The following is an 11,641-nucleotide window of genomic DNA, read 5'->3' as shown; positions in this document are numbered from 1 at the left end:
AGATTACCCAGAGGGGTTGTGCAGTCCCCACATGGGGGGTTTTAAGACCTGAATGGACAAAGACATAAACAACCTGGGAACCTCCTGATGTCCCTTCTGTTCTGAATTATGGTAACTCTCAGGATGGACCTTCTGCATCTTCTCTTCAGAATTTCCTCCATGTAAGACAGGTCTATCAGTCTATGTATTTGAAGTCTGTACTTGCTGCTGTTCACCCCACAGACCAAAAAAACTACACAAAAGGCTGCCCCCCCAAGTTTAACTAAACAACATCTAAGACTATTTAAGCAAAACCAACACTAGACAGGATGAGACAACGTTTTTTTATTGTTTTAATACGAGTGAATAGATTAAGAGATCTGAAATGTTGTAAAGCAATATACATACTGAATAAATAATATGCACAGGAGAGTCATGTCTACATTATAACACTGGCTAGTACTCAGAATACTTCAAATAAATCCAGTGACATTGGATAAAGTCCATAAAAATGCTATCCTGTCTTCCCTTGTATGAAATTGTTCAAGTATAAAAAAAATCCAATACAGTGTAAAATATTAAATTCCATTTCGGTCAAGAGTAAAAATTGCAAGTATTGTAGTTTCACAGGACAATGTAAAGCAGCATTTTCTAGCAAAGGGAAAAATAGTCAGTCTACATACAGATGAGTGAGAAAACAGCACTAATGTATTTGAGAGGTCTACATGAATTAACTAGTAGAGGGAAAAAGGATGAACTAGCAATGTTTTATGTAAAAACCTAAAAAAGTGTTAATTTAAGAGTACCCTCATACAGTGCACATACTGAAATTAAATAAATCCAAGTCAACATCCTTAGTTAATTAGGTTAATATTTAATATGCTACATCTAAGCCTACTAAATAATTTATACCATGAGATGAATACATAATTTTACAGTGTCACATCTAAAGTCGCTTTCTTCAGAGGCAGCATAGTAAAACTTTCAAAATAAATATTTCTTTTTAAATAGCATAACAATTAAGGCACAGTATAAATCACATACCATTAACCCTTCAAGAACTGCAGTCTTGGTAACAAAAAGTTGCCTTGTGTTACTGTATGTTTGCTAATAAATATCTTAAATATAATCCTGAAATAGATATTAAAATTGTACAAATGGTTTCAGAAAAGAAAATTCCCTTACAACAGTTCTTAAAGGTTTTAATTCTTTAGGCTTCTTCCTGCCTTTATTCACAAGTTACGAACAGATGCAATAAATAGAAAGAGAAGGCTGTTGTAGTAAAGGGCTGATCCTATTTTAGAATCAGAATAGCTGACACCAGCAGTTAAAGTTTCCCAAAAGTGAAACGGGATGGGGCGAGGGATTAGGATGTGACAAGCTCATCACATGAGCACGAGTGATGTGTTCTGTCCAGAACTGTCTGTGTTATTGATTGTCTCTACAGCTGTTGCACCCCTTACTTCCACATCACTTGCTCCATAGTTCCACTCATCCAGAGGACAGAGAAGAAAATAACTTTGGTGCCTGTCCACCATCTTACTAGCTGGCCATCTTCCTTGGCTTGTTCGATGCCCGTTAGTGAGGCAGAGAGAAGGTACTATCTCACGAAGACAACTTCTGAAAGCTAGAAAGGACAATCAGTGCTTTAAGCTCGTTTTCCTCTTAAAATGGATAAAGATTGCGTATTGCTGACTCGGTTTTCTCCCTGGTTCAAACTTTGCAAATACCATTTTCTTACTTATAAAAGGCAGTTTTGCTTCCCTGATACTGTAAAGAGTACACCTTTGCTTTTTTTGGTTCTTGTTTGCTTGTTTGTTTGAAAACATAAAGTCCCATTGCTACTCCTGCCACTCTTCCATGACAGTAACAGTATTTTCCCCCCCATTTTCTTCTGGCTTGATACTTGAAACTAGACATGCCGCGCTACCATGAACATGAAGACAGCGGAATAAAAATCTTATAGCATCGCTTTCCTTAAAGCTCCTTTACTTACTACCAATTGTCTCTGTTAACTACTTATTCTGGAAGGCCGAAGAGAGGAAGAGAAAGAGCGCTCATCCTTCGGGACTGCGGCCGCTATTGCATGCGGTCGGCCTGCAGCTGTTGGGGCTGGTACTGGCCAAACGCCGCCGCGGCTGCTGCTGCTGCGGCCGTGCCGGGCGCTGCCGCGGTGATGGGCTGCTGCACCGCGTAGCCGTAGCCCCCCGCAGCCACGTACCCAGCGGCAGCCGGAGAGGCAGCGTACGGGTATTGCTCGTAGGCGGCTGCGGCGGCCGAATACTGCGCGTACGCGGCGCCGGTGTAGTCGATGTAGGGCGTCGTGGAGGCGGCGGCGGCTGCGGGCTGCACGTGCGGGATCACCACTCCGGGCTGCACAAAAGCCTGTGGATAGACATAGTGAGCGGGTATCCTGTTGGAGAGATGGGAGAGGGAGTTAGAGTCGGCACGCGAGGCAGCGCCGGAGAGTCATATCCGTACTCCGAACTAAACCAAACTCAATTTAGTTGTTGTTATGTGCATAGGGTTGCCACAATAACTACACTCAGTAGGCCAATTGTCAGCTCGCTGGCTCGAAGAGATGCATCGCTCCAAAGCACAGCATTAGAGCTGAGTTCAATCAGAGTGTTCAGCATTGCTTCAGGGTAATATCTCTAATGCCATTACAATCTTGAGGAGGGCCAGCAATACTGAAGCCAGTTTTAAGGACTAAGCTTGATGATTCCATCTGGAAAATTGCAGTACTTGTTTTTCAAATCACCTGTAAGTCATTTTTATTACCCTGCTTCTGTCTGAACTACTCGACTCTTAGTAAAATTATTTCCTGCAATGCTTTTATTATTAGTAACTGAGCAGTTTGACACTATCACTGTTTGACAATAGCCAATAAGGCAAGAAAATAGTTGAACCCTGACTTTATGTAAAGTCTTCCCAGGGAGCAGGGGAGAGAGTGTATTGTGGCAACCCTACTTATATTGCTATGCAGACTCAGCACACATTAATTTCTCTGCAACCTCAGTCACCCTTATTAAAAATAAGAAAAAAAAAACCAACACAGGCGACAAAAGAGTTTAAATAGAGTTCACAAGTGTGGTAAACACAGCAAGAATCACACTTTCCAAACGAACGATAGTGCAGCTCACTCCGTCACAAGAGGCCATTGAGGGGAAGCTACATAGATGCTATTAAAATCCATAACAGTGACTCCTAAGTACAGGTGCATCACACTTTTATAAAAGTTTGTAAGGACACAAGGGTCAAACCTGTTTGATTATCAGGTCACTGATGTCCTGTTTTGTGCCAGCGTGTTTATTTCTATGCAAGACATACAGCATAGAGTTTTCTGGGAGGTGGGCATAAGATTAAGTCTAAATAGATCTGGTGCTTAACAAAAGCAAAAAAACCACACATTTACAGCTTAAGACATAACCATTCTGAACAGATCACTACACACTTTCCCATCTTCCTCAAGTCACAAAACTTGCTTCCTTGTCTTGTTTACTTCACCCTTCAGCTTTGAAAATTGGTCATATCATTGTCTTAGCACACAAGTACACACACAAGTTGATCTCACAGCTGTATTTTTATCATATAATATGATTTTAAAAATATGTACTCAATATAATTCTCATTTGACATTCATAACCCTGTCTTGCATCTGGATTTCCAGAGAAGTCTTTCATGTATGTAACTCCTTTCCAGGCAGTTAATCTTAATAAATCCATCAAAAACTGCTTGTGCACATTTAGTAGTACTTCATACTGAACTTTACCTTCACAGACAATGCTAGAGACTGCACCAACCTTTTCTGGCATACTTTAAACACAGATGCAAATTGCAGCAGTAAAAACTGTCCTCTTTTCTCCAAATTCCAGGTCTAATTGAAATTGAGATTTTTTTTTGTTTTATTTTAAAATAGCTTCAAGATGTACTGAAGTGGTCAACAAGGAAACATTTCAATCAGAAGGGACACTGTCAGCTGGAATCATAGCAAAGCATAGTTCAAGGTAAGTGATAGGTTTTAGAACAGCCTAGTTTTCTTTTTAAGAAAAAAGAGCTCAGTTGATTGAATAGGAATATTAGCAGAGAGAAATGTTCAGTTGCTGTGTTTAAGACAGGAACACCACAGTCATAAAAACCCAACATGTCAATGAAATTCATTTCCTATTGTGTGAAGGGGAAATGAAAAGAGAAAAAAAAGTGATAAATAGGGAGGGATTGGGAAGGGAAAGAAAACATAAAACAAAACTATAAGTTGGGTTTTTAACACTCACCTAATTTATGAAGTGATTAGCCAGAAGTGCATTTGAGGCATAGCTAAGCTGGCTCTGGGTATTTAAATACACACCATTACCTGAGCTCTCCATGCAAAGTGGATGAGCAGAAACAAGCATTTTGTGTTGGTCACCAACCAAGCATAACCCTAATAAATATAACACCATGTTTCTGAAGTAGTAAGGAAAGAGGTATAAAACCAAATGTGACGTCACCAAGAGCCTCTTCTGCATCACAAACAGCCCATTTAACACCACACCAAAGGAATCTTTACATACAGCACTTATGAAAGAGAGTAACTCTAACAGAAGAGACAGCGAGCAAAGCTTATCAATCTGTTTGTTGTTTTGGCTTGAAATGACATTACTAAGGTTTTCTGAAGGCATTAGGACACTCAGCCATCTCCTTGAGCAAGACAGAAAGATACATGTGCTTCCACTTCAACTCTTGTGACTTGGTTTATTTAAGCCAAGAAACTAACAGGTGGTGAAGTTATGAAACATTATCTGTTTGCCACATCTTACTCTACAATAAACATAAAGCCTGTGCAGGCTCCTCTCCCCCGTGCCATTTCACACATGATGATTGACAGCATAAGCTGCAGTGGGGCTATTTCTGATCATCTGTCATGCTGCAACTGTTTGGAGTCGAGTAAAATGGCTTTATATGGCCAAAGTACATTTCTACCTACTGCAGAGGCCAGGGCAGGAGGGTCTCAGCCACTCAGAACCCAACTGCTTTTCATGTTCTGCCAGGTCAAAAGCTGAAAAAGCAATTCCAAGTATTGCTGGAAATCCTTAATTTTAAATAAAAGCTGCTGCTTTACTTTTGAGAGTAACAGTGTGAGAAATGCACGTGATTTAAGCCCTTTCCTGGCAGGAGTTTTTATTTTGGAATGTCTGTTTGCTGTTTTATGCTATTGCAATAAAGGAAAAGGGAAGACACATTCAACTTTAGCAGCTTTGAGATACTCAAATTCAATAACATACACCCCTGCCACAAGCCTTAATGCCTTCATTGTTGTTATAACAGAATATTTGTCTTTAACCAAGACCTCAAAAACAATCCTATAAGCAATAATAAAGTGAACACTAATTGTTTCAAAGGAAAGGAGGGACTTTTCAGTGGCATAGAGAAATTGAGCAGCACATCTCTGACTCTCAGCATTATATTCCTGTGAAAGTAGATCTTTAACTTTGAACAAAATGCTTTGCTTTGGCCCTTGCATAGCACTGTCTGGTTTTGAAAGCATAATTAAAGAGCAGATTTTCACCAATGAACAGCTTTACTTTAACAAAAATAGGTTACATAAACACTAAGACATACAAGACCCTTCATATGCTTCCTTTTATCTGATAACCAATAAGAGGACATAGCAGGCTGACTTCTGACTGTTCCAGCTTCATTCCCTTTCCAGACTATCCCAAGTTTAATATTATACAGGTCTTTTGGTCACAAACTCAAGAGGGGGCCTGTCCTTCTCTCTTAAGAAGGACAGAATTGCCTAACTCTCAGAAGATAATGTCAAGCAGGTAGTATCATCTAATAATTTGATAATTAATTTAACAACTTTGGATTTAACTCTGGTCTTACTGAAAACAGTGGGAGTGTTGTCAGTTTGACTAAAGTACAAGTTTAAATAAGAAATAAACAAAAAAAAATCTCTACAACAGTTACATCCTACACCAATACTTCTGTATAATCCCACATTTTCCCACCAATATTGAAAGTATAAATTACATAGCTTTTCTTGGTTTGCTTATCTTAGGAAGCAAAGTCATCTTCCCCCTCCATAAATTCCTGTTGAATTCAGAGATAATATTTTAATAAACAATCCTGAAAACAAAGCTGAATAAATAACCCGTCCTGTGATCAAACAGCTTTACAAAACACACCAGAAGTAAGACAGATGCAGAATGTAAAATGCAAGAAGAAATGTTATTTGGTGGATGAACTGATCTCTGCAGCACCAAATAAAGAAAAATTCCCTACATTTTCAATGCATCATGCTTAGAAGCTAATCTAGTTTCTGTCTCCCTCCACCACAATAATGTTGTACTTAAGTCAGAACATTGAACTTCTGCATCTTCTCAATAAAGTCATTGTAACCTAATCCAGTTATTTAGTTTCTTGTTTGATAGGTTGGAAACCATATGTTGTGGATGCTCCACCCCTGAATGGGTTCAAGGCCAGGCCAGATGGAGCTCTGAGCAACCTGGTCTAGTGAGAGGTGTCCCTGTCCATGGCAGGGGGGTTGGAACTAAATGAGCTTTAAGGTCCCTTCCAACCCAGGCCATTCTGTGATTCCATGATCCTACAACGCTGCTGACCACACCAAAACATGGCAACACCTTGAGTTAGGAAAAAAACCCAAACCAAACACAGCTACAGAACCTTTGAAGCTTTTCTGTATGGATTAGCAGAGTATTGGTAGTGACCCACCACTACAACTGAGTTTATGCAGAGTGTTGGTAAAGTGTACTTAAAAAGTGCAACTGCACAGGAAGAAGAAAGGCTTTAAGTTAACCATGTCTCAGTGCTATCCATGTAGAAACCTCTAGGAGTGAACTCTTCAACAGGAGGAGACTCAGGCAAGCACTGAAACATCCCCCCTTAGTGTCAAGGAATATAGTGAATGATGGTGTTCATTCATCCTAATGAATGCTGCTCTTCTTAACCTGAACTATGTACTTTAGAAAAGGTGCAGGTCACTGGAGATTTTGAGCAGAAAGCAGGATTAGTAACCTCCATTGTTTGCATGTAGTAAAAGAAAGGCAAGAGCCAAGGATCAAAAATGGCCAGTTTCAGATATGTGACCCTGTGACTGACGTTGCTTTTCTTCAGATATTTGTCCATTGCATTAGAAATAAAACCTTACTCAGCCCGTTGAAAGGATTTCCCTGGCCCACACATGGTTTACATGATCTGTTGTTGGCTTTGAGTAAGAAAAGCAAGAAAGAGCCCTACATTTGCACAGTCCTTTAAGCAAGGCACTGCCACAGGTCCTCCTTTTCTGTAGTGCTCAGCAAATACTCAGTCTCTCCATGGCTGATCCCTGCACAATCCACTTGTTCCTCTTTGCAACAAGTGTTTTAACAGCTCTGCAGATGAGGTTTTCTGCCTCCTGCCTACCCTAGGACAGGCATCATAAACTGATCACTGCATGTGCACTGTCATCTCCTCACACTTCAAAGAAGTGAGCAAAATAGAAAATAATCACAAGAAGGGAAAAAAAACCAGAAATTTTTTACAGCCTCCCCACTCTCAGAAGAACCAACACTGTCTTTTAAAATTACATGAAGTTTCTAGGAAAACTTTTTCCTGTGGTTTTCAGGATAGGAGCTGTTTCCTCCCATTCTGACAAATCAAACTATCAAGAATAACAGATAGGTACAATATTCTGAAGCTATTCTAATCAAATACACAAAATACATTTGTGACACAATTTCCCTACTTCACTGTTAATTAATTCACTCATTAATTAGCAAAATGCACTATTTTGCAATGAGTTTCTCAGTCAGTGTGCATTAGTGAAGTGACACTCTATGGAAAGCTTCAAGCAGATTTCACCTCCTCATTATATGCCTATGAGAAGCAAGAGTTAGATCTACTCAGGAACAGTGTATTCAATACAGGAGAAAGGCACTACATATTAAAGACAGATTGAAGGAAAAAAACCCTCAAATTAGAAAGCCCAAATGGACGCACATCGTTAATAGGGAGCTCCACACCCCTCCCAAAAACAAACCCCCCAAAAAATTATCAACATGCAAGCAATACGTTGATTTACTTAAAAATCAAGAAGTCACACAATTTAGCACTCACTACAAAATATGGTTAAAAAAGTCACAGGCTACAGCTTGAAAGCAAGGAAAAAAAAAGGCCCTTTGCTCCCCATGGCAAAGTCACTCCTCAACAACAAAACCAAAATTAAAAAGACCACCCCCAAAAAACTTTCACTACAGCTCTTTCAAATAAATAAAAGCACACAGTTTAGCTATCAACACCACTTCATTACTGTAATAAATAAAAAAAGCACACGGAGGTCTATTGACTATATGAAAAAAACATACATGCATCGTTAATCACCATTTTAGCTTGTTTGTGTTTGAGTCTACTGGTTACAGAGTTTAACTCCAAACAGAACTATTCCACCTCTTATCATCATATCCTTCTGATCAGTTATCTTAACTGTAAACGATCCCTGTCAGATTAGAAAGAGATAAATAACATTGAGTCAAGCTGAAAAAAAGAGAAACGGGGCACAGCAATCTTGCATCAACTCATACCTCCTTGTTTTATCATAGGGTCACATGGCACTGGACTGCTTAGTCGGAAGGGCCACGTCCCACACAACTTGACTCAGCTGCGGCATTTGGAACATGACCGACAAGGTGAGTGCATTTATGGCTATACATTTATAAATCTGAGCACTTCAGCATTGCTGGCCAGTTTTAAAGATGCTACTGCAAGAGGCCTTCAGTGATCAAACTTTTACTTTTTTTTTAAAAAAAAGGTTTTTTCCTCCCCTTGAGGTCCCATTGAACAGACTTACCCGAAAGGCCTCTGTATGAGAGCTGGATGAAGCTGCTGGACACCAAAGGCAAAACCTACCAACAAAAACACATCACAGTCTCTGTATGGGTGTTCTTTTGGCCATTTATTTATGCTATTCACATACACACACACAAGCACAGAGTAAGAGCCTTCACTAACAAAGTCTGAAAGGCTGTAGAACCAAAAATTAGAAAGCAAAACATATCAGTCCACACACACAGAACTTGTCCAATAAAACACACATTTTCCTAGAGATGTTTAGGAGAACAACTTTTTCTAAACAAGCACAGGGTTTTCATTTACATATCAATTTGTGCCCCATTCTGGTCCCTAACTTTCAACATCTGAAGGATTGATTATATGGTATTTCCTATTCATTAGTGTATCTGTGTCATTTCTACAGACTTAAAATTTGAGCCATCACTACTCCTGAGGACTTAGCACAGCAGGGTCAAATCCCAGGTTCATTTCGGTTCTTCACTTAAGTATAAACCCTGTCTCTCCTTGGCAGGCACTTAATTACTCACACAAGTGCTCCTCAGGCTAAACACGGGGGAATTCAGAGCAGCTTCTTTCAGAGCACAAATGTGCACACACTCCACGCTCCCCTCGCTCTGGCTGCAAAGCAGCACTCTGGGAAGCAGCTAGGACATGAGATTGCCTCAGATGTGGCCTTAGGAAGAGCCATTTCATTTTAAAGTCTGCATAACAGCTCCCATCTGTTTGAAGAGTTCACATTAAGATACTGTTTGTATTAATAAGACTGCACACATTGGAAGTGATTCATTCCTAGGCCAACCTTACCCTGCAACGATACTGTAAATGGTCAGCGCCACCACATTCCCAGCAGCAGGAATAACCAATGAAGTGGCTGAGCTGTGGAAGGATTCCTGGGAACTGCAGATACCTTATCTCTGATCGCTTTTGGGTTTTAAATAAGGCACACGTACAAAATAGCCAAAAAGTTACCACATGCCGCATTTAAAAGTCCAAGCCAAAGCACGCCCAACTATGCGTGTACTTCGGGAAAAGTGGAGGGCAGCACTACCTCTTGCAAAGTTTTACTCTCTTCAGCAACCTGAGGTAGGGAGAGAAAAGCCTTTCGGGGCCGCTTCCTCACCTGGCTGCATTATCCGCGGCTTGGCACCCAGGTACGCCAGGTTCACGTTGGCTTTCCTGCCATCGATGATGGGGTTGGGGTCCTTACAAGCCCTTTCGGCAGCAGCTCTGTCAGCCATGGTGACCTTAACGGGGGATGCTGCGCGTTAGAGCCCTTTCCGCGGGGAAGGAGAAGCCACAGCTGCGACCCGGCTGCCCCGGGGGAGGCGAGGGGACCCCGGCCGGACCCCGGCCCGGCTTACGGAGCCGCGGCGAGCACAGGGCGGGGGCCGAGCCCCGCCGCCGGCAGATAAACCCCGGCGCGGCCGTATCAGCGAGCAACAGGCGCGCTGCGAGGAGCTGGGCAATTCCCCCCCTTTCAATCTCCTTTTTCAGTAATACCCCCCTCCCGCCTCTAGCCAAACTCTCCAGCACGGAAAGGAGGGGGGGGAAAAAAAAAGGGAAGAAGAAAAAAAAAACAAGAGCAAAGCAAAAGGACGCCCGGCACCCCCTCCCGCCCCCCGAGCTCTCAGAGCGGCCCCCGCGAAGTGTCCCCGCGATGTCCCCTCCCTGCCCCTCGCCCTGGCACTTACAAAGCCGTATCCCCGGGACTTGCCCGTCTGCCGGTCGGTGATGACCACCGCCTCCTCGATGTCCCCGAACACCTCGAAGTACTTGCGCAGGCTGGAGTCGGTGGTGTGGTAGGGCAACCCCCCGACGAAGATCTTGGTGTAAGTGGTGTCCTTCTGCGTCGTGTGCATCTTCCGCCCGGCCCTGCGCGCCGCGATCTGCACCCACGCGTGGCCGCCGGGGCGTGCGGGTCCTGGGCGGCGAGACCCGCTGCCACACTCAGCCCCGCTCCTTTTTTCCTTCGGATTGTTTCTTTTTCCTCCTCTCTTCCCCCGCCCCCCGTTTTCCCCCCACCACCCAGCTACAATGCAATTCCCTGTTGCCTCTGCAGACCCAGCTTCTTCCTCCTCCTCCTCCTCCTCCTCCTTCAGGAGCGGAGCCCCGCAGCCTCCGGCGGTTCTGAGGTAGGTACCGGCGAAAGGAGGAGGGGAGGCCGGGCAGCAGCCAGCCTGGCGGCCGTAGCGCTGGAAACGAGTAGAAGCAGCAGCTGGAAGAGCAGCGCAGGGCCTGGGCTCTAACAACTGAGTGGCCTCCCCCCCTAAAAGCCACCGGGTCGGGCACTCTCGGTTCCTCCTCCTCCTGCTGGCAGGGGCGGGGACGGCGGCGGGGCGGACCCCGCGCTCGGCCGCGGCGCAGCAGGGGCTCACACACAGCTGTCGGCAACAGCTGGATGCCCCCTGTGCGGCTCTCGGGGCCGCCGGGACAAGGGGCTGCCGAGGGGGTGCCCCGAGGGGAGGCCCGGTGTCCTCGCAGGCAGGTTTGCTGCGAGTAAATGCCAGGAGGCAGAGTGTGGTGGGGTCAGCGCTGCCCGGCCGGGGAGCCCGCGGGCAGGGCTGGCTCATGGGCAGCTGGTGGTCCTCAAGTGCTTCAATCCCTCCCTGAAGGAGTGTGGTCAAGCCCCTGCCACCCTCACTTACCTCTCTCTCCAGGCTAGCAAAGCTACGGTGCTGCAACACTTCCATTACTATTGTGGTGGTGCTGGTTCTTACTGTTGGTTTAGTCACAAGGTGAAAAAAGGAATGGTAAAGCTGCTTGCCTTGATTTTCTCTGCTCTTGCTGCCTCTGCCCAGTGCTGGTACAGGGGAGGATGGAGTGGAACAAA

At 43.7% G+C, this 11,641-nt stretch overlaps 1 protein-coding gene across 1 annotated transcript; it reads right to left on the bottom strand.

Annotated features, from left to right (window-relative positions):
* Positions 1–318: 318 nt before the first annotated feature.
* Positions 319–11,092, bottom strand: RBM24 (RNA binding motif protein 24). The gene is made up of 4 exons (XM_071552963.1): positions 10,503–11,092; positions 9,932–10,055; positions 8,810–8,864; positions 319–2,392 (listed from the first exon to the last, which is right to left on the bottom strand). The coding sequence occupies exons 1-4, from the start codon at positions 10,668–10,670 to the stop codon at positions 2,059–2,061; spliced, it is 681 nt and encodes a 226-aa protein (XP_071409064.1). The 5' UTR covers positions 10,671–11,092; the 3' UTR covers positions 319–2,058.
* Positions 11,093–11,641: the final 549 nt, after the last annotated feature.

Source organism: Pithys albifrons, chromosome 4, assembly GCF_047495875.1.
Source record: "Pithys albifrons albifrons isolate INPA30051 chromosome 4, PitAlb_v1, whole genome shotgun sequence".
Taxonomy (NCBI): Eukaryota; Metazoa; Chordata; class Aves; order Passeriformes; family Thamnophilidae; genus Pithys; species Pithys albifrons.
This window is presented reverse-complemented; position numbering and strand designations above follow the sequence as displayed.